The sequence below is a fragment of the Chlorocebus sabaeus genome, chromosome 22 (genome assembly GCF_047675955.1).
Source record: "Chlorocebus sabaeus isolate Y175 chromosome 22, mChlSab1.0.hap1, whole genome shotgun sequence".
Taxonomy (NCBI): Eukaryota; Metazoa; Chordata; class Mammalia; order Primates; family Cercopithecidae; genus Chlorocebus; species Chlorocebus sabaeus.
In genome coordinates this window covers 90,284,586-90,307,117 of record NC_132925.1, presented here as the reverse complement: position 1 = coordinate 90,307,117, position 22,532 = coordinate 90,284,586, and the positions used below count along the sequence as shown (strand labels likewise).

Sequence of the window (22,532 nt, the reverse complement as noted above, 5' to 3'; positions counted from 1 at the left end):
TCGCCATGTTGCCCAGGCTGCCCTTGAACTCCTGGGCTCAAACATTCTGCCCACCTCAGCCTGCCAAAGTACTGGGATTCTAGGTGTGTGCCACTGTACCTGACCATTCTTTAAATGTTTTAATTACTGTGGCAAATGATAGCAATTTAACAGCGTAAGTACTATTTTTAGGTGACGTAGCTATTTGGGAGTAGGGGCTCCTAGGAGTGGTGGGATGGGCTACCTCTGCCAAATTTTGTGTGGTTAATAATGGGTTGAGTCTCCCAACTTTTCCTTTATTCTTGGGAAGCAAAAACTAGTAGAGAGCTGTTCTTTCAGAGTTTTTAGGTTAAAATGTCTGAAAGTTTCAGAGCCAGGTGGCAGTGTCCTGTGCTTGTAGTCTCCTATTTGGGAGGCTGAGGCGGGAGGATCACTGGGGAGTTCAAGGCTGGTGAGGTATAATTGTTTCTGTGAATAGCCACTGCACTGTAGCCTGGGCAACATAGTGAGACCCTGTCTTAAAATTAAACAAAGGTAGTTAAAAAAATATATATATATATATCTCTGAGGACTGGGCGTGGTGGCTCACGCCTGTAATCCCAGCACTTTGGGAGGCCGAGGCAGGTGGATCACGAGGTCAGGAGATCGAGACCATCCTGGCTAACACGGTTTGAAACCCGGTCTCTACTAAAAATACAAAAAATTAGCCGGGCGTGGTGGCGGGCGCTTGTAGTCCCAGCTACTCAGGAGGCTGAGGCAGGAGAATAGCGTGAGCCCGGGAGGCGGAGCTTGCAGTGAGCTGAGATCGCGCCACTGCACTCCAGCCTGGGTGACAGAGCGAAACTGTCTCGAAAAACAAAACAAAACAAACAAACAATATATATATATCTGAAAGTTTCTTTCACTGAGTTTTTCTGTGGATGAGGAAACATTGTTTATTGCAAATTGAGTTGGTGCCACATGTGCATTTGTTCCTCACATCTATTGAGTGGAGAGCATTTATTAACTGAGCTCCCTGTGTGCGTGGGGCACTCATAGCTCTGGGGAGGCAGTCTGAGTGGAATAGAGCTGTCTGTTCCATAAGGCTGTCTGGACAGAATGGGGTCATAAGGGCCTGGCTCTTCATGGGCATCTCCCCTTTCCTTCCACCAAGCAACATCCTTTGGTTTGCATCTTCCTGGGGAATGGTATTGGTGATGGTGACGGGAGGGGCCAGTGGGATCCTTACCTGCTGAACCTTACCCTTGGATGCCTGGTGTGCTTGCCAGTTACTGTATAATATTTTGATTTCCTAGTTACTTCCCTGACGACTGATCTCTGATATATACATTAAATATACCTGCCTCTAGGGCAGCTTTAATATACTTTGGCTACAAAAGTCACTACCTTTTAGGTACCATTGATAACTTGACATTTTACTTTTTTTTTTTTTTGAGACAGAGTCTTCCTCTGTCACCCAGACTAGAGTACAGCGGTGTGATCTTGGCTCACTGCAGCCTCCACCTCCCAGGTTCAAACAATTTTCCTGCTTCAGCCTCCCCAGTAGCTGGGATTATAGGTGCCCGCCACCATGCCTGGCTAATTTTTGTATTTTTAGTAGATACAGGGTTTCACCATGTTGGCCAGGCTGGTCTTGAACTCCTGACCTCATGATCCACCCACCTCAGCCTCCCAAAGTGCTGGGATTACAGGCATGAGTCACTGTGCCTGGCCTGACATTTTACTTCTGCCCATCACTTGAGAGTCCCACATATCACAACTGGGAGGAAGGGAGCGCCTGGTCATTGGCAGATGCGAGCCACTTACTGGGCCTACCCCAACTAGCTCTGGTTCTTCTGGCTGAGGGTGTTTGTGTTTATCTGCAGTGAGTCTCAAGGTCTGGGGCCTGGGGCAGTGCTGAGAGCTTAGACTCAGTTGTGGGTACTGCACTGGGTGCTGGCATAGAGGAATAAGGTTCCCATTTCCACTACTCAAAATGGAGAGCTTCAGTAGCTCCTCTCAGCCAGTGGTGAATCCAGCTAAGACATGTTCTTGGGCTGCCTTGAGCACTTCCTACTCTTTTAGAGGATATAATGTGAATGAGTGTGAGGTGTTACAGTGGATAGCTGTGTCAGGAAGACTAGGTGGCTGTGGCCAGAATCTTTCTGTGGTTCCCACACTATTTTCTCCCACATTTTCTGGCCACCAAGCTGTAGGCAACCACAAATGAGTGTTTACCTCTGTTTGAAACTTGGTCTCTGAACCACGAGGTGGAGGATCTCTGTAGTGCCTCTATCTGAATGACCGAGTTTTTGAGTATGAAACTGTAAAAAAAAACTTCCGGAGGTACATTCTGATATAAGTATACGGATGCTACCAATCAGATTCCTAGCACTGGCAGACATGACCCTTGCTTATAGGAAGCCAGCATCAGAAAGACAAAAGGGTGTTTTATTACCAAGTTGCAAAAGAATTTTTCTCCTTAGAGCATGGAAAACCAACACATAGTAGATGGAGTTGTGCCCTGAACATCGCCCGCCTGCTAAATGCAGAGCACTTAGTCATGCCCATGAAACAGACACCCCATGTCGTCATGTGTCCGCAGATAGCAGACAGCTTAAGTTCCTGGTAAGGCAGGGTGTGTCTTATAACTGACTCTGTTTTCAAATAAGCTGAGAATTTTAAAATTCACAATCAGCTTAGAATAGTGAAAGATCAGCTGGATCTAATAAGTGAAGTAAAGACTAAAGATGATGGGAAGAAGCTAAAAGAAAGGTCCTGTGTCTCCCCATTCATTTATTAGGTGTATGGTATATGTCTGGCACTGGAAGAGTGCTGGGCACATATTAGTGATTGCAACAGATGTATCCCTGCTCTCTCACAACTTACAGTCTTGTGAGGGTGTTGGTTGAGCTGAGCCATTTACTAAATTAGAATTAAAATGTGGCTGGGCACAGTGGTTCATGCCTGTAATTCCGGCACTTTGGGAGGCCGAGGTGGGCGGATCACCTGAGGTCAGGAGTTCAAGACCAGCCTGGCCAACACGGCGAAACTGTCTCTACTAAAAAATACAAAAATTAGCCAGGTGTGGTGGCAGGTGCTTGTAGTCTAAGCTACTTGGGAGGCTGAGGTAGGGAGAATTGCTTGAACTCGGGAGGCAGAGATTGCAGTGAGCCGAGGTTACGCCACTGCACTCCAGCCTGGGTGACAGAGCGAGACTCCCTCTCCAAAAAAAAAAAAAAAAAAAAAAAAAAAAAAAAAAAGGATTAAAATGCATAAGGAAAAGGCCAGTAAAGAAAACACACGATGCAGCAGTAAAGAAAACTGTAGTCCAGGCACAGTGACTCACACCTGTAATCCCAACACTTTGGAAGGCCAAGGCAGGAGAATTGCTTGAGCCCATGAGTTTGAAACCACCCTGGTTAATATAGTCTGTATCTCTTCAAAAAAATTTAAAAATTAGCCTGGTGTGGCGGCATACACCTGTAGTTCCAGCTACTTGAGAGGCTGATAGGAGGTTTGCTTGAGACCAGAGGTTGAGGCTGCAGTGAGCTGTGATTATACCATTTCCAGCCTGGGTGACCAAAAAATCAAAACAGGACTACACAGAAAAGAGTTGAAGAAAAACCTTCAATTTGGAACACTTTCTAGAGACCTGAGGAGAACATCCTCACCAGAGTACTGGGAACGCTGGTTGTTGAGAAGGAGTTCCTGGTGGAGGACCCCTCAGACATCACTGGAAGTTAAATGGTTCTTGGAACTGATGCCCATAGGGCTTCTCCCTCTACGTACATGGTCATTTGGTCCCTTTTGGTGAGTGTGGCACTTAACATTGCTGGTGAGCCTGTGGTGGGCAAAAGTGACCCAGCCATCTATTGATGGCAGTGGGGGAAGGTTCCTGCTGAGGAATGGGTCTGAAATCCTGTAATAGCCACCTGGTCCCATGGGCCTTGGAGTGTGGGACAAGGTAGTAGAGAGGAAAGAGGACAATGTTTTTCCTATTGCTTATCTCACATTGATGAGAGGAATCAATCAAATTATATTGTGCTAAATTGTAAGACACCTAACTTTCTATGGCAGGTGAATTTCATTTGCTTTCTCATACCTTTGTAGAGCGGCTCAGTGTGTTTTTCTGAGACTTTAAGGGGCAAGTAGTGTCTTAGGAACTAAGGATGTATGCAGACATTGCTTTTGGGGTCAGGGGTTTGTGTAAACCTGTGTGACACAGACACTAAGAGATAGAGGTGGACAGAGATGGGGTGATGGGCAGGGCAGAAGCCCAGGGGCTGAGATAGGGCTTTTTGTTGTTGTTCAGAATTTGCTGAACATGTACATGAAGACAGGGCTTTCTAGTCCTAAGAAGATAGTGAAATAGAGCAAGAGTTGCTGGCTGTTTTAGGATTTTTAAAAAATTTTGAGATCACAGGATTCAGTCAAGCTCTGTACCTTCATGTGTTTCAAGTACTCAGTAGAGAACATAGCCTAACATCATATACCCCTAAGTATCTGCCACCCAACTGCTTTGTCACACCTTAATGTATGTTTCTTTCTTTTTTTTTTTTTTGAGAGTTTTGCTCTTGTTGCCCAGGCTGGAGTACAGTGGTGCGATCTCAGCTCACTGCAACCTCTGCCTCCTGGGCTCAAGCGATTCTCCTGCCTCAGCCTCCCATAAACATTTTACCTTAATGGTATTCTGTGTTCTGCAGTGGGCACTTTTCACTAAGCATTTTTTTTTTTTTTTTTTTTTTTTTTGAGACAGAGTCTTGATCTGTCTCCCCACGCTGGAATGCAGTGGCATGATCTTGACTCACTGCAACCTCTGTCTCCCGGGTTCAAGTGATTCTCCTGCCTCAGCCTCCAAGTAGCTGGGATTACAGGTGCCTGCCACCACACCTGGCTAATTTTTGTATTTTTAGTAGAGACGGGATTTCACCATGTTGGTCAGGCTTATCTCGGGTTCCTGACCTCATGATCCGCCTGCCTAGGCCTCCCAAAGTGCTGGGATTACAGGTGTGAGCCACTGCACCTGGCCTACCGACTTTAGGATTATTTTTAACTTTCCAGTATTGCAGTGAACATGCTTGTGCCATCTCTCCATATATGTTTGCAGTTTCCTCTGTCTGTGTGCCTAGGAGTGGAAGGGCCCAGCTGAATGGTGAGTCTTCTCCAAGGTGTTGGGGCAGCTCACACTCCCACCAACAACCATATGGTCCTGTCTCCTCAGTGGTGTCACATTGGAACATTTTGGCCCATCTGATTGATGTGGAAAGGTTTTTGCTGTTACTTTAGTTTTCTTTTCCCTGATTATTGGTAAGGTTGAGCATCCTTTTTGTAAGTTTACTGCTATTCAGGTTTTCTTCTATGTGAATTACTTGTTGGTTCGTTCGTCCTATCTTCAGCCTATTTTTACTGTTTTGGGTTGCTTGATGTTTTTTGATAAGGATTCATTATCTATCACTTGCATTGACCAGGCTGTGGTTAGCCATTTTTTTCTTTCTTTATGGGGTCCTTTAGGCATTAAAAATTCTTGGCCAGGCCTGGTGGCACACGCCTGTAATCCCAGAAGTTTGAGAGGCCAAGGTGGGTGGATTGCTTTAGCCCAGGATTTTGAGACCAGGCTGGTGCAACATGGTGAAACTGTCTCTACAGATACAAAAACATTAGCCAGGTGTGGTGGCACATGCCTGTGGTCCCAGCTACTTCAGAAGCTGAGGTGGGAGGATCACTTGAGCCTGGGAGGTTGAGGCTGCAGTGAGCTGTGATTGTGCCATTGCACTCCAGCCTGGGCCACAGAGTGAGACCCTGTCACAAAAAAAAAGAAATTTAAAGCTTTTTTTTTGAGACAGTCTCACTGTCAGATTTAAAATTCAAATTCAAATTTATCTTAAGATGTAAAAGATTTTTTGAGATAATTGTGGATTCACATTCAGTTGTTAGAAGAGGGATCCTATGTACAGTTACCCAGTTCCCCCCATGGTAACATCTTGCAAAACTATAGTACAATATATCACAGGCAGGATATTGAAAATGGTATAGTCAGGGTACAGAACGTTTCCATTACCACAGGATATTTTATGTTGTCCTTTTATAGCCACGTCTACCTCCCTCACACTCTGACCCCCTTCTGTAACTCCTGGCACCCACTAATCTGTTCTCTGTTTCTATAATTTTGTCATTTCAAGAACGTTATAAAAATGAAATCATATCGTATGTAACCTTTTGGGGTTGGCTTTTTTTTTTTTTCACTTAGCAAGATTGCTTGGAAATTCATCCAAGTTGTTGAGCGTATCCATAGTTCATTCATTTTTATTGTTCATTAGTATTCTATGGTATGCATGTACCATAGTTTGTTTAATCATTCACCCATTGAAGGACATCTGGGTTGTACCATTTGTTGAAAAGGCAATTTTTTCCCCATTGAATTGTTTTTGCATTGTTGTCAAAAATCACTTGGGTATATTTGTGTAAGTCTATTTCTGGATTCCCTATTTTTTTTTTTTTTTGAGAAGGAGTCTCGCTCTGTCGCCCAGGCTGGAGTACAGTGGTGCGATCTCGGCTCACTGGAAGCTCCGCCTCCTGGGTTCGTGCTGTTCTTCTGCCTCAGCCTCCTGAGTAGCTGGGACTACAGGCGCCTGCCACCACGCCCGGCTACTTTTTTGTATTTTTAGTAGAGACAGGGTTTCACCGTGTTAGTCAGGATGGTCTCAATCTCCTGACCTTGTGATCCGCCCGCCTCAGCCTCCCAAAGTGCTGGGGTTACAGGCGTGAGCCACCGCCCCCTGCTTTTTTTTTTTTTTTTTTAATTTTAAGATTATTACCTTTTTTTTTTTTTTTTTTTGAGATGGAGTCTCGCTCTGTCGCCCAGGCTGGAGTGCAGTGGCCGGATCTCAGCTCACTGCAAGCTCCGCCTCCCGGGTTTACGCCATTCTCCTGCCTCAGCCTCCCGAGTAGCTGGGACTACAGGCGCCCGCCACCTCGCCCGGCTAGTTTTTTGTATTTTTTTTAGTAGAGACGGGATTTCACCGTGTTAGCCAGGATGGTCTCGATCTCCTGACCTCGTGATCCACCTGTCTCGGCCTCCCAAAGTGCTGGAATTACAGGCTTGAGCCACCGCGCCCGGCCTATTACCATTATTTTTGAGACAAGGTCTTGCTCTGTTGCCCAGGCCGGAGTACAGTGGTGTGAAAGTGACTCACTGAGCCTTGACTTGCCAGGCTCAAGTGATCCTCCCACCTCAGCCTTCCAAGTAACTGAGGCCACAGGTACATGCCTCCACACTTGGCTAATTTAAAAAATTTTTGTAGAGGTGAGGTCTTACTATGTTGCCCAGGTTGGTTTCTCACTCCTGGGCTCAAGTGATCCTTCTGCCTCAGCCTCCCAGAGAGCTGGGATTATAGGTATGAGCTGCTGCACCCCGCCCTTATTGTTTTTTTAAATTACTATGTCGCCAAGGCTGGTGTCAAATTCCTGGGTTCCTCCGTCAGCCTGTTGCGTAGCTGGGATCACAGGTATATGCATAGTTTTCAGCATACACATTCTGTACATGTTTGTTAGATTTACACCTAAATGGGCCGGGCGTGGTGGCTCATGCCTGTAATCCCAGCACTTTGGGAGGCCGAGATGGGTGGATCATGAGGTCAGGAGATCGAGACCATCCTGGCTAACACAGAGAAACCCCATCTCTACTAAAAATACAAAAAAAAGTAGCCGGGCATGGTGGTGGGTGCCTGTAGTCCCAGCTACTCGGGAGGCTGAGGCAGGAGAATGGCATGAACCTGGGAGTTGGAGCTTGCAGTGAGCCAAGATCATGCCACTGCACTCCAGACTGGGTGACAGAGTGAGACTCCATCTCAAAAAAAAAAAAAAAAAAAAAAAAAAAAAAAAGGATTTACACCTAAGTAATTTTTTTGAATAGTTTAAATGATACTATATTTTTAATTTTGGTGTCCACATGGTTATTGCAGTATATAGAAATACAATTGATTTTTGAATGTTTTTGTGTTCTGTGACCTTGTTGAACTCACTTATTATAGAACTAATATAGGACTGTAAGGAGTTTTCTTACAGATTCCTTGGCATTTTCTACATAGACAATTATGTCATCTGCAAATAAGGGCAGTTTTATTTTTTCTTTTCAATGTGTATGCCATACTTTTTTTTTTTTTTTTTTTTTTTTTTTTTGAGACAGAGTTTCACTCTTGTTGCCCAGGCTGGAGTGCAGTGGCTTGATCTCGGCTCACTACAACCACCGCCTCCCGGGTTCAAGCGATTCTCCTGCCTCAGCCTCCTGAGTAGCTGGGATTACAGGTGCCTGCCACCACACCTGGCTAATTTTTTGTATTTAGTAGAGATGAGGTTTCACCATGTTAGTCAGGCTGGTATTCAACTCCTGACCCAGGTGATACACTGGCCTCAGCCTCCCAAAGTGCTGGGATTACAGGCATGGGCCACTGTGCCTAGCCACTATACTTTTTTCTCACTTTATTGCACTAGCTATAATTTCTAGCATTATGTTGTGTATGAATGGTGATAGTGGACATTCTTTGCCTTGTTTCTGTTCTTAAGGATAAAACACTCAGTTTGTCACCAGTAAATGTTAGCTGTGGGGTTTTTTGGTAGATGCTCTTTATCAAGTTGAAGAAGTTCCCCTCCATTCCTATTTTTCTGAGAGTTTTTTTGTTATGAATTGGTGTTGAATTTTGTCAGATACTTTCTCTGCATCAATTGGTATGATCATGTGATTTTTGTTCTGTAGCCTGTTAATATGGTTAATTTTCAAATATTGACCTGATTAATTTTCAGATATTGAGCTCTCCTTGCATCTGTGGAATAAGTACCACTTGGTCATGGTATATGTTTCTTTTAATATAATTTGCTGAATTCTGTTTGATCACGTTTTGTTAAAGACTTTTGTGTCTGTTTTCATGATAGATACTGGTCTATAGTTTTGTTGTAATATCTTGGTTTGATTTTGGTATCAGGATAATGCTACCTTAATAAAATGAATTGGAGGCAAGTGTGGTGGCAAATGCCTATAGTCCCAGCTACTCAGGAGGCTGAGGTGGGGGGATTGCTTGAGCCCAAGAGTTCAAATCCAGCTTGGGCAACATAGCAAGACCCCATTTCTGAAAAAGAAAAATGAAAAAAAAAAAAAAGAAAAATAGGTAAAACATGAAATAAAGAAAATTCAGTGTATTAAAACAAAATGAATTGGGATGTGTTTCCTCCTCGTCTGCTTTCTGGAAGAGTTTGTGCCTGGTAGTGGCTCATGTCTGTAATCCCAGAACTGTGGGAGGCCAAGGTGGGTGGATCACTTGAGGTCAGGAGTTCAGGACCAGCCTGGCCAACTCCTTCTGCAAAAAAAAAAAAAAAAAAAAAAGATTGGTAGAACTCACCACTCATGTCATTCGGCCTGTAGATTTCTTTTTGTGGGAGTTTTAAAATTACAAATTCAGGGTCGGGCACCGTGGCTCACACCTGTAATCCCAGCACTTTGGGAGGCTGAGGTGGGCGGATCACCTGAGGTCAGGAGTTCAAGACCAGCCTGGCCAACATGGCGAAACCCCGTCTCTACTAAAAATACAAAATTAGGCATGGTGGCGCGTGCCTGTAATCCCAGCTACTCGGGAGGCTGAGGCAGGAGTATCACTTGAACCTGGGAGGCGGAGGTTGCAGTGAGCCGAGATCACGCCATTGCACTCCAGCCTGGGCAAAAAGAGCGAAACTCCATCTCAAAAAAAAAAAAACAAAAAACAAAAGTTAGCTGGGCATGGTGGCAGGAGCCTGTAATCCCAGCTACTTGGGAGGCTGATGCAGGAGAATGTTTGAACCTGGGAGGCGGAGGTTATAGTGAGCCGAGATTGTGACACTACATTCCAGTCTCGGCAATAGAGCAAGGCTCCATCTCAAAAAAAAAAAAAAAAAAAATTACATATTCAATTTCCTTAATAATTTTCTTCCTTTTCTTCTTTCTTTCTTTTTCTTTTTCTTTTTCTTTTCTTTTGAGACAGAGTCTCACTCTGCCACCCAGGCTAGAGTACAGTGGTGTGATCATGGCTTATTACAGCCTTGAACTGCTGGACCCAAGCCAACCTCCTGTCTTAGCCTCCTGAGTAGCTGGGACTTCTGTCTTTAAAAACATTTTATCCCTCTCTGCGTCTGTAGAAAAATTGTCTTAATAGAAATTATATCATATTGGATGAGTTGTAGTAGTTTGTTTGTTTGTTTGTTTGTTTTGAGACAGAGTCTGGACTGACGCCCAGGCTGGAGTGCAGTGGCACAATCTCGGCTCACTGCAAGCTCTGCCTCCCAGGTTCACGCCATTCTCCTGCCTCAGCCTCCCGAGTAGCTGGGACTACAGGCGCCCACCACCACACCTGGCTAATTTTTTGTGTTTTTAGTAGAGACAGGGTTTCACCGTGTTAGCCAGGATGGTCTTGATCTCCTGACCTCGTGATCCGCCTGCCTCGGCCTCCCAAAGTGCTGGGATTACAGGCGTGAGCCACCGCGCCCCTGGCTGTAGTTTGTATTTTTTGAGAGGAATCTGTTCGTTTAGTTTGATTCATATTTGTCTGTGTAGAGTTGTTTATAGTGTTTCCTTATTTTTCTTTTGATGCCTACAGTATCTAGTGATATCTCCTGCTTCATTGTTGATGTTGGTAGTTGCCTTCTCTTTTTTCCTCTATCATTCTTACTTGAGATTGATAATATTATTAATCTTTTCAAATAACTAGTTGTTTGTTTCATTGGTTTTTCTCTGTTTTTGTTTTCAGTTTAATTGTTTTTTTTTTGCTTTTTATTATTTCCTTCTGCTTGCTTTTGGTTTATTTTGCCTTTTTTTTTTTTTTTTTCCTTTAATGAGATGGAGTTTTGCTCTTGTTGCCCAGGCTGGAGTGCAATGGTACATTCTCAGCTCACTTCAACCACTGCCTCCTGGGTTCCAGCAATTCTCCAGCCTCAGCCTCCCGCTTAGCTGAGATTACAGGCGTCTGCCACCACACCTGTCTATTTTTTGTATTTGTTTGTATGTATGTATGTATGTATGTATGTATGTATGTATTGTTTTTGAGACAGGGTCTTGCTCTGTTGCCCAGGCTGGAGTGCAGTGGTGCAATCTCCACTCACTGCAATGTCTGCCTAGCAGGTTCCAGTGATTCTCCTGCCTTAGCCTTCCAAGTAGCTGGGATTACAGGCACCTACCACCACACCCGGCTAAATTTTGTATTTGTATTTGTGTGTATGTATGTATGTATTTATTGTTTTTGAGACAGGGTCTCACTCTGTCACCCAGGCTGGAGTGCAGTGGTGCAGTCTCTGCTCACTGCAACCTCTGCCTCCCGGCTTCAAGTGATTCTCCTGCCTCGGCCTCCTGAGTAGCTGGGACTACAGGTGTGCACCACCACACCTGGCTAATTTTTGTATTTGTAGTAGAGCTGGGGTTTCACCATGTTGACCAGGCTGGTCTCAAACTCCTGACATCAAGTGATCTACCCACCTAGGCCTCCGAAAGTGCTGGGATTGCAGGTGTGAGCCACTGCACCTGGCCGTAGTGGCTTTGTTTTCTTTAGAAATTTTGGGTTTATTTACTTTGCATTACTCAGGTCAGAAAATGTCACTTGACCTCTTAACAGCATGGGCTCAGGGCAGAGTTTAATCTTTTTCCAGAATGGAAATTGCTCATGATGGCTGTTGTCACCTGTGGGCCAGTAAGTTCTGAAAGGCATCTGTGTGCCTGCCAGCCTAGAGTAAGTGTCCTGAACTACCTGAAACTGATGGGGCCCAGAGTAAAATGTACAGATTTCTAGTCACTTCCTTGGGGGTGTGGGGCTTGTTTACTGGAGTGGAGTTTGCATATGTGTTTAATAAATGGGTCCTGTAGTTAGTGCTTAGGGTGGGTGTGAGGAGTGGGCAGGTGCAGCATTTCTCTATGCAGGTACTTTTTTTTTTTTTTTAAGTCTTTTCAAAGTTTTTATTTTTATTTTTACTTTTTAGACAGAGTTTTTCTCTTGTTGCCCAGGCTGGAGTGCAATGGCGCGATCTCAGCTCCCTGCAGCCTCTGCCTCCTGGGTTCAAGTGATTCTCTTGCCTCAGCTTCCCAAGTAGCAGGTGGCATGCGCCACCACGTCCAGCTAATTTTGTATTTTTTGTAGATACTGTGTTTCACCATTTTGGTAGGGCTGGTCTCGAACTTCTGACCTTGTGATCCGCTCACCTTAGCCTCCGAAAGTGCTGAGATTACAGGCATGAGCCACCACGCCCGGCCCAAAGTTCTTTTTTTGTTGTGGTTTTTTTTTTTTGGTGATGAAGTCTTGCTCTGTCACCCAGGCTGGAGTGCAGTGGCATGATCTCAGCTCACTGCATCCTCCACCTCCTGGGTTCAAGCAATTCTTCTGCCTCAGCCTCCCAAGTAACTGGGATTACAGCCACGCGCCACCATACCTGGCTAATTTTTGTATTTATATTTGTAGGTATGTATGTATGTCTATGTTTATTTGTTTATTGCTTTTGAGACAGGGTCTCGCTCTATCACCCAGGCTGGAGTGCGGTGGTGTAATCTCCGCTCACTGTAACTTCTGCCTCCCGGGTTCAAGGGATTCTCCTGCCTCAGCCTCCTAAGTAGCTGGGACTACAGGCACACACCACCACGTCCAGCTAATTTTTGTATCTGTAGTAGAGATGAGGTTTCATCATGTTGGCCAGGCTGGTCTTGAACTCCTGACCTCAGGTGATCCACCTGTCTTGGCCTCCCAAAGTGCTAGGTTTATAGGCGTGAGCCACCATGCCTGGCATGTATTTTTAGTAGAGACAGGGTTTTACCATACCATGTTGGCCAGGCTGGTCTTGAACTCCTGACCTCAAGTGAACTGGCTATCTCAGCCTCCCAAAGTGCTGGGATTACAAGCATGAGCCACTGCGCCCACCCAGCCTCAAAAGTATTTTTCTAAGCCTCATTGTTACGTTTGCTACATGGCTGTATCTCTATATATACATGTATATATATATATTTTGAATCATTTTGAAGTGAGTTACAAAGTGTTTGACACTTCATCCCTAAGTACTTCAAAATACAATTCATAAGATTGAGGATAATTCCCTATAGAGTCATACTACCATCAGATCACCTAAGAAAATTAACAGTAAATCCCATTTCCAGTTTACATGCAAAATTCCTCAATTACCCCTTTGGGAGCTGGCATCATGTGTTTTTTAAAAAGTAAATCCAGGCTGGGCGCAGTGGCTCACGCCTATAATCCCAGCACTTTGGGGAGGCCGAGGCGGGCGGATCACGAGGTCAGGAGATCGAGACCATCCTGGAGAACACGGTGAAACCCTGTCTCTACTGAAAATACAAAAAAATTAGCTGGGCGTGGTGGCGGGCGCCTGTAGTCCCAGCTTCTAGGGAGGCTGAGGCAGGAGAATGGTGTGAACCCGGGAGGCGGCAGAGCTTGCAGTGAGTGGACATTGTGCCACTGCACTCTAGCCTGGGCGACAGAGCGAGACTCCATTTCAAAAAAATAAAAAATAAATCCAGAATCCAGTCAAGATGTACACATTGGGCAAGATTGCTCACCTTTCTAATCCTGGGAGACTGAGGTAGGAGAATTGCTTAAGGCCAGGAATTTGAGGCCAGCCTGGGCAGCATAGTGGGACACTGTCTGTACAGAAAATTTTTAAAAACTAGCTGAGTGGAGTGGTGTGTACCTGAAGTCCCATCTATTCACTTGAGCCCAGGAGTTCAAGGTTATGTTGAGCTATGAACATAATACTGTACTCTATCCTGGGCCACAGAGCAAGAGCCTTCTCTGTCCCCACTCCTCCACCCCCAGAAAGGTACACACATCAAGTCTGGTTGCTGTCTGTAAATTGAGAACAGTCATCTTTTGTTTAGGAATGTCAGCATTTGGAGATACCAGGCCAGCTGTTTTGCAGAAGATCCCACATTCTAGTTTGTGTGATTTTTCTTTGCATGGCTCCCATATTTCCTGTAAATTGGAAGTTAGGTCTAAAGCAGTGCCACCCAACAGAAATATAACATGAGCCACATATGTCACTTAAATTTTCCTGGTAGCCACATGAATAAAAGCAGATTAAATTAATTTCAATCATATATTTTGTTTAAAACTTTTTTTTTTTTTTGAGGTGGAGTCTCGCTCTGTCACCCAGGCTGGAGAGCAGTGGCTCAATCTTGGCTCACTGCAACCTCCACCTCCTGGGTTCAAGCGATTCTCCTGCCTCAGTCCCCTGAGTAGCTGGCATTACAGGTACCCACTACCATGCCTGGCTAATTTTCATATTTTTAGTGGAGATGGGATTTCACCATGTTGGCCAGGCTGGTTTCGAACTCCTTATCTCAAGTGATCCGCCTGCCCTAGTCTCCCAAGGTGCCAGGATTACAGGTGTGAGCCACCACTCCCGTCCTATCTAATACATTTCTTTATTATTTATTCTTTTTTTTTTTTTTTTTTTTTTTGAGACGGAGTCTCGCTCTGTCGCCCAGGCTGGAGTGCAGTGGCAGGATCTTGGCTCACTGCAAGCTCCGCCTCCCGGGTTTACGCCATTCTCCTGCCTCAGCCTCCCGAGTAGCTGGGACTACAGGCGCCCGCCACCTCGCCTGGCTAGTTTTTTTTATTTTTTAGTAGAGACGCGGGGTTTCACTGTGTTAGCCAAGATGGTCTCGATCTCCTGACCTCGTGATCCGCCCGTCTCGGCCTCCCAAAGTGCTGGGATTACAGGCTTGAGCCACTGCGCCTGGCCTATTTATTCTTTGTTAATACTTATTGTTTACTTAATATATTTTACTGAATATATCTGACTATATTCAAAATATTACTAAAATACATATCATTTCAGTTTGCAGTCAAATATTTTAAAAGTATTAATGAGGCATTTTACATTCCTTTTTTATAAAGTTTTCAAAATCCAGTGTGTATTTTACATTTAATGGACCAGCCACATTTCCAGTGGTAAGGAGTTGCACGAAACTGGTGGCTTCTGTATAAGAGAGCATGAGGGTAAGAGCCTTGATCCAACTCAGGGTAGATGTTTTTGGCAGTAACTCCTGGAGGATAGTATATGACTTTGAACCACTGGAACTGCTCAAGTCTGAATCTGCTTTTCTTTTTTTTTTCAGGCTCTGTGTGCTCTGGGATGGAGCAGGTGTGCAGAGGGTGAGGACCCAGCTCTGGGACCAAGTCACTTGCTTCCTTACTTAGCAAGACTATTGACTTGAGCAAACTTGGGCCTCGAATGAGGATGTCTGTGGGCCTCTCGCTGCTGCTCCCCCTCTGGGGGATGGCACACATCCTGCTCTCTGTGGCTATGGCTCAGTCGCACTGGCCCAGTGAACCCTCAGAGGCTGTCAGGGACTGGGATAACCAGCTTGAGGCATCCATGCACTCAGTGCTCTCAGACCTCCACGAGGCTGTTCCCACAGTGGTTGGCATTCCTGATGGCACGGCTGTCGTCGGGCGCTCATTTCGAGTGACCATTCCAACAGATTTGATTGCCTCCAGTGGAGACATCATCAAGGTGAGACTGGATATAGAGGTAAATGAGGAAGAGTTCTCATCTTCCGTTTTTAGTTTTGGTGCCTTTTCCTCCTCAAGTCTAAGCTCCACCAATTCCGAGCTCAGTTCTTCCAGTACCCCCTTAGAAGAGGGACAGCCACTGATGTTCATGAGAGGATCCCTGTATACTCAGAATAGCATCCTAATCTTTATTCTTGTTCTCATTCTGAGGGCATCACCATGTCACCTTTACTGGAAGTTCTACTGAAAACTGATTTAGGGATTTGTTGGAAGGGTCTGTCACATGTATAGGGAAAGGTTACCTTTCATAAATCACAGAGTTAAACCCAAAAAATATAGGACTTTTATGCTTTGAACTTACTTTTTAAAATAAGATATAAATAAATATAGGAGTTCTGCTCTAATTTGCTGATGCGTGTTTGCTAATGTAATTGATCACTTAAGAACCAAAATTAGTACCCAAACTTCAGCCTTGCCCCATATCCTTTAGAGAAGCCATCCAGAGAACAATGGAATCTGAGGCCCGTGTAGAGAAGAGTGTCTGGGTTGACCCAGGATAGAAATCAGGTGAAATAGGAAGCTTTTGTGTGATGAAGCACCATCTCTCTGTCTGACTTTGTGGAACCGTGGAATTTCCCCTAGGTCCTGAGTGAGTTTGTTTCACGGACAGGTGGGTGGCATGTACCCCTCAAGTTATGAACATCTTTTTTTCCAGACTGGAGTGCAGTGACGCGATCTCAGCTCACTACAAGCTCTGCCTCCCGGGTTTATGCCATTCTCCTGCCTCAGCCTCCCGAGTAGCTGGGACTACAGGCGTCCGCCACCTCGCCCGGCTAGTTTTTTGTATTTTTTAGTAGAGAAGGGGTTTCACCGTCTTAGCCAGGATGGTCTTGATCTCCTGACTTTGTGATCCGCCTGTCTCGGCATCCCAAAGTGCTGGGATTACAGGCTTGAGCCACCGCACCCGGCCGGGTTATGAACATCTAGAGCAGAAGTCAACACACTTCACCCAAACTGGAGTGCACTGGCGTGATCATGGCTCACTGTAGCCTTGACCTCCCAGGCTCAAGTGGTGCTCCCACCTCAACCTTCCAAGTAGCTGGGACTATAAGCACATGCCAGCACGCCTGGCTAATTTTTGTACTTTTTGCAGAGATGGGGTTTTGCCATGTTGCTCAAGCTAGTCTCGAACTCCTGAGCTCAAACCATCTTCCTGCCTTGGCCTCCCAAAGTGCTGGGGTTGCAGACATGCACCACTGCACCAAGTGCCACGCAGTAAATATTTTAGACTTTGCAGGCCATACGGTTTCTGTCAGAACTCTTCAACTCTGCCTGTTTAGTGTGAAAGTAGCCTTTACGATATGTAAATGAACAGGCAATAAAACTTTACTGTGGATACTTTTTCTTTTTTAGTTTTTTACACTTGTAGTCCCATTCTGACTTGAAACAGATTTTTGAATTTCATATGTCAAGAAAGAAATATTCTTTTACAATTTTCTTTTTGAGACAAGGTCTTGCTTTGTTGTCCAGGCTGGAGTGCAGTGGTACAGCCATGGCTCACTGCAGCCTCAACCTTCCAGGCTTAAGCCTTCTTCCCTCTTCAGCTTCCCAAGTAGCTGGGACTACAGGTGTGCACCATCACACCCAGCTAATTTATTTATTTATTTATTTTTGAGACGGAGTTTCACTCTTGTCGCCCAGGCTGGAGTGCAGTGGCACAATCTTGGCTCACTGCAACCTCTGCCTCCTGGTCTCAAGCGATTCTCCTGCCTCAGCCTCCTCAGTAACTAGGATTACAGGTGCACATCACCCTGCCCAGCTAATTTTTAAATTTTAATTTATTTTAATTAGTTAATTTTGAGATGGAGTCTCTCTCTGTCACCCAAGCTGGAGTGCAGTGATGCAATCTCAGCTCACTGCAGCCTCCACCTCCTGGATTCAAGTGATTCTCCTGCCTCAGCCTCCCGAGTAGCTGGGATTACAGGCATGCACCACCATACCCGACTAATTTTGTATTTTTAGTAGAGACAGGGTTTCATCATGTTGTCCAGGCTGGTCTCAAACTCCTTACCTTGGGTGATCTGCCCGCCTCAGCCTCCCAACACCCAACTGATTAAAAAATATATTTTTTTAGTTTGGGTTTGATGACTTACACCTGTAATCCTAGCACTTTGGGAGGCTGAGGGAGGCAGATTGCTTGAGCCCAGGAGTTTGAGACCAGCCTGGGCAACATGGTGAAACCCCAACTCTACAAAAAATACAAAAATTAGTTCCAAAAAATTTTTTTTAGACAGAGTCTTACTCTGTCCCCCAGGCTGGTCTTGAAAACTTCTGGTTCCTGCCCTGCAGCATTCCTTCTCTAGAGGTGTGGCCTACATGTGAACTAGAAGTATTCTAAGACCTATGCTTTGTTAGGTATTTTCTGTATCTTCTCTGCATTCAGACTTCTACATACATTTAGTGTTCTGGCTTTCTGTTGGTGTGTTTACCCACCAAAACAGTGGTTTAAGACAACCAGCTTGTTTCACTCAACCAGGAATTTTTGACCAGGAATTCAGAGGTAAGGAACCTTGTCTCTGTTTCACGTGGTACTAGGTAGAGTGGCTCATCTGGGGCTGGGGAATCCACTTCTTTTTTTTTTTTTTTTTTTTTTTGAGACGGAGTCTGGCTCTGTCGCCCAGGCTGGAGTGCAGTGGCCGGATCTCAGCTCACTGCAAGCTCCGCCTCCCGGGTTCACGCCATTCTCCTGCCTCAGCCTCCCGAGTAGCTGGGACTACAGGCGCCCGCCACCTCGCCCGGCTAGTTTTTTGTATTTTTTAGTAGAGACGGGGTTTCACCGGGTTCGCCAGGATGGTCTCGATCTCCTGACCTCGTGATCCACCCGTCTCGGCCTCCCAAAGTGCTGGGATTACAGGCTTGAGCCACCGCGCCCGGCCTTGGGGAATCCACTTCTAAGTTGGCTAACACATGGCTGGCAAGTTGATGCTGCCTGTTAGGGAGGTTAGCTGGGGCTGTTGGTCAGTGTCCTTGTTTCCTCTTCATGTAGACCTCTCCGTGGGCTGCTTAGGTGTCCTCAAAGCACGATAACTGGATTTTAAGATTAGATATTTCAAGAAATAGGAAAGGAAGCTGCCAGTCTTTTAAGGCCCAGACTTGGGAACTTGCACAGCAACACTTCATTTTACTTCATTGGTCAAAGCACATACAGGCTCTGATGGGTGTTTACCAGGTGAGTCTGTGCCCTTTTCCCTGAATCTGGGTGGACCTCCTCTTCAGCCTGCTTTTGTGCTCACCTCCTTTGCCCTGTTGGTCCCCTTCTTTTTAAGTCGTGACTTGTTCTCAGAGTGACCTTGAGGTCTCTGAGGCAACCATATTTCTGAAGATCTTGGCCCATGTAGCAGCTCACATGTAACAGTTTACAGAGCTCTTTCTAGTTTGCAGAGTGTTTGCATAAAGTTTCCTTATAATCTTTGTAATATCCTGGCAAGCCAGATGCTAGTCTGACCATTAGATACAGAGTGGTGGTTCTGGAGGGTACATTTCTTGCCCAGCTTCAGATTTAATCCTGAATATCCATACCCTGCATTGGGTTGCCTTTGTTCCAGTAGCCATTGGAATGTTTTACATGGATTAATCTTAGCCAGAAGTGCCTTGAACTGATACAGCAAACTAGAGATTTGCTGTATTTGGCAGAGAGATGTTTTAACAGGCTTATTTACCAGGGGGGTAAAGAGATTTTACTGAGAAAACAGGATTTTATCTGAGCCTATTTATCTGTGGAAAGCAGACCATTTAACAGCTGATGAGCTTGTAGAAAAACAGATGAAGATTTGTGACTCTTCATTCCAGTCTTAACCACTAGGATTATATGGGTTCGGGAGTCAGAAGGTCAGAAAGCCTGATCTTGTTCCTGGAGCTTCGGTTTCTGCATCTGTAAAGCAGTATTTAGAAATTCTTTATATTAAAGGAATTTTTTTTCTTATTATAATAATGATGCATAAATGTACATTGTGGAAAATATAGAAAGGGAAAAAGAAAATCTGTGATTTCTACCATTCGGAGTGAAGTCTACCATTTTCTATGCTCATCAGGAGATGTTCATGTCACATACACACCCAGACATCTTAACATATTAGACAGACCTAGGATCACAGTGGATATATGTTTTAATCTTTTTTTTTTTTTTTTTTGAGGCAGAGTCTCACTCTGTTGCCCAGGCTGGAGTGCAGTGACACAACCTCAGCTCACTGCAACCTCCACCTCCCAGGTTCAAACAATTCTCCTGCCTCAGTCTCCCGAGTAGCTGGGACCACAGGCATGCGCTACCACACCTGGCATATATATATATGTGTGTGTGTGTATATATACGTGTGCGTGTGTGTATGTGTGTGTGTATATATATAAAAATATATATAAAAATAAAAAATATAAAAATGTGTGTGTATATATATTATTATTATTACTATTATTGTTATTATTATTATTATTATTATTATTTTTTTTTTTTTTTTTGAGACGGAGTCTTGCTCTGTAGCCCGGGCTGGACTGCAGTGGCCGGATCTCAGCTCACTGCAAGCTCCGCCTCCCGGGTTTACGCCATTCTCCTGCCTCAGCCTCCCGAGTAGCTGGGACTACAGGCGCCCGCCACCTCGCCCGGCTAGTTTTTTTGTATTTTTAGTAGAGACGGGGTTTCACCGTGTTAGCCAGGATGGTCTCGATCTCCTGACCTCGTGATCCGCCCGTCTCGGCCTCCCAAAGTGCTGGGATTACAGGCTTGAGCCACCGCGCCCGGCCTTCTATTATTATTTTTGAGATGGAATCTTGCTCTGTCACCCAGGCTGGAATGCAATGGCATGATCTCAACTCAGTGCAACGTCCGCCTCCTGGGTTCAAGCTATTCTTCTGCCTCAGCCTCCTGAATAGCTGTGACTATAGGCACATACCACCATGCCTGGCTAGGGTTTCACCATATTGGCCAGACTGGTCTCGAACTCCTGACTTCGTAATCTGCCCACCTCAGCCTCCCAAAGTGCTGGGATTACAAGGGTGAGCCACCTTGTTTTGTATTTTTAGTAAAAAGAAACGGTTTCACCGTGTTGGCCAGGCTGGTATCAAACTCCTGAACTCAGGTGCTGGGATTACAGGCATGAGCCACTGCACCAGGCCCAATTTTTTTTTTTTTTTTTTTTTTTTTTTTTTTGAGACGGAGTCTCGCTCTGTCGCCCAGGCTGGAGTGCAGTGGCCGGATCTCGGCTCACTGCAAGCTCCGCCTCCCGGGTTCACGCCATTCTCCTGCCTCAGCCTCCCGAGTAGCTGGGACTACAGGCGCCCGCCACCTCGCCCGGCTAGTTTTTTGTATTTTTTTAGTAGAGACGGGGTTTCACCGTGTTAGCCAGGATGGTCTCGATCTCCTGACCTCGTGATCCGCCCGTCTCGGCCTCCCAAAGTGCTGGGATTACAGGCTTGAGCCACCGCGCCCGGCCTTTTTTTTTTTTTTAAACATTTTTCATTCACTGTAGCTTGAGTTCTTTTTACCTGTAGTCATTAAATGTTATTTGGGAATGTAACTTTTAATGGCTGCCTAATATTCTTTTTTTTTTTTTTTTTTTTTTTGGGAGACAGCTCTGTTGCCTAGGCTGGAGTGCAGTGGCACTATCGTGGCTCACTGCAGCCTCCACATCCTAGCTCAAGCAATCCTCTCACCTCAGCCTTCCAAGTAACTGGGACTATAGGTGTGTGCCACCACACCCAGGTAATCTTTAAATTTTTTTTTTTTTTTTTTTTTTTTTTTTTTTGAGACGGAGTCTTGCTCTGTCGCCCAGGTTGGAGTGCTGTGGCCGGATCTCAGCTCACTGCAAGCTCCGCCTCCCGGGTTCACGCCATTCTCCTGCCTCAGCCTCCCGAGTAGCTGGGACTACAGGCGCCCGCCACGGCGCCCGGCTATTTTTTTGTATTTTTTTAGTAGAGATGGGGTTTCACCATGATAGCCAGGATGGTCTCGATCTCCTGACCTTGTGATCCACCCGTCTCGGCCTCCCAAAGTGCTGGGATTACAGGCTTGAGCCACCGCGCCCGGCCTTAAATTTTTTTGTAGAGATGGGTCTCACTTTGTTGCCCAGATTGGTCTTGAACTCCTACGCTCAAGTGATCCTACTGCCTCAGCCTCCCAAAGTGCTAGGATTACAGACATGAGCCATCAGACCCAGCCTGCCCACTATTCTTGAGTGTGTGAGGAGCATTTCATATATGGGTCCTAAGGATGCTTGTTGAGGTGACCCCAGTCATATCTTGGGCTCACTGGTACTGCCCTTCATCCAAGCTACTGCTTGCTTACCTCTTCCTAGGCTCCCCCTGCCTTTGTTCTTGATCTCTCAATTTGTTTTCCATATTGAGTCAATAGATGTCTTTATCTTTCTAAAGCTTACATCTATTCAAAATCCCTTTTTATTGAGCTGCATCCAGAATTGAACCCCATACGATCTGGCCTATGACCTCCTCTCTCCCATCTTTTTCTTTGTATACTTTGTCTCAGCCACACTGGTCCTTTTCTGCCCAGTGAACACACCTAGCTTAGGGTCCACCCCAAGCTTTTGATTCTGTCTTCTTTTGTCATGGGTACAGCCACATCTTTCAGGCTCAACTTGGACATCATCTGTTGGAGCCCTTTCCTTCCTCCCTGGTAAAAGCAGCTTTCCCACAAAACTCTATGTCATCTTCTTCTCAACAGATTTCTGTACTTGAAATTCTTGGTTTTTTGTTAGTCATGTTTGCCTTCCATCACATAGTAGGCCCACAAATGTTTGTAGACTGGCAAAGGGAATGAGCACCCATTCAGCACCTGCAAACCCGTTTTGGATTGTCAAAGCCTGCCTTGCTGTATGCGGGGAGAAATGCTAGCCTGTGTTGGGGCAGCAAGAGACTAAGCTCACCTGCTGCCCCACAGTGTACTGTGGTCTTGCTGTGTTTTGAGGCCTCAGGCCCTGTGACACACACACTTTCAAATGACTTCTTGTTGTATTTTTGCATTGGAAAGGGGCCCCGCCCTGT

General features: G+C 45.4%; 1 protein-coding gene across 10 annotated transcripts in view; it reads left to right on the top strand.

The window, feature by feature from the left end:
* DAG1 (dystroglycan 1) overlaps positions 1–22,532 on the top strand; it is a 74,534-nt gene that overhangs the window by 32,525 nt on the left and 19,477 nt on the right. For 7 of the 10 annotated variants that reach the window (XM_007984234.3, XM_073010178.1, XM_007984227.3 and 4 more), the window contains one exon: positions 15,089–15,504. In XM_007984234.3, coding sequence (XP_007982425.3) covers positions 15,205–15,504 — 300 coding nt within the window. In that variant the 5' untranslated portion in view covers positions 15,089–15,204. The remainder of the gene's footprint in view (positions 1–15,088; positions 15,505–22,532) is intronic. The other 3 variants (XM_007984237.3, XM_038003921.2, XM_073010179.1) reach the window with 1 other exon arrangement.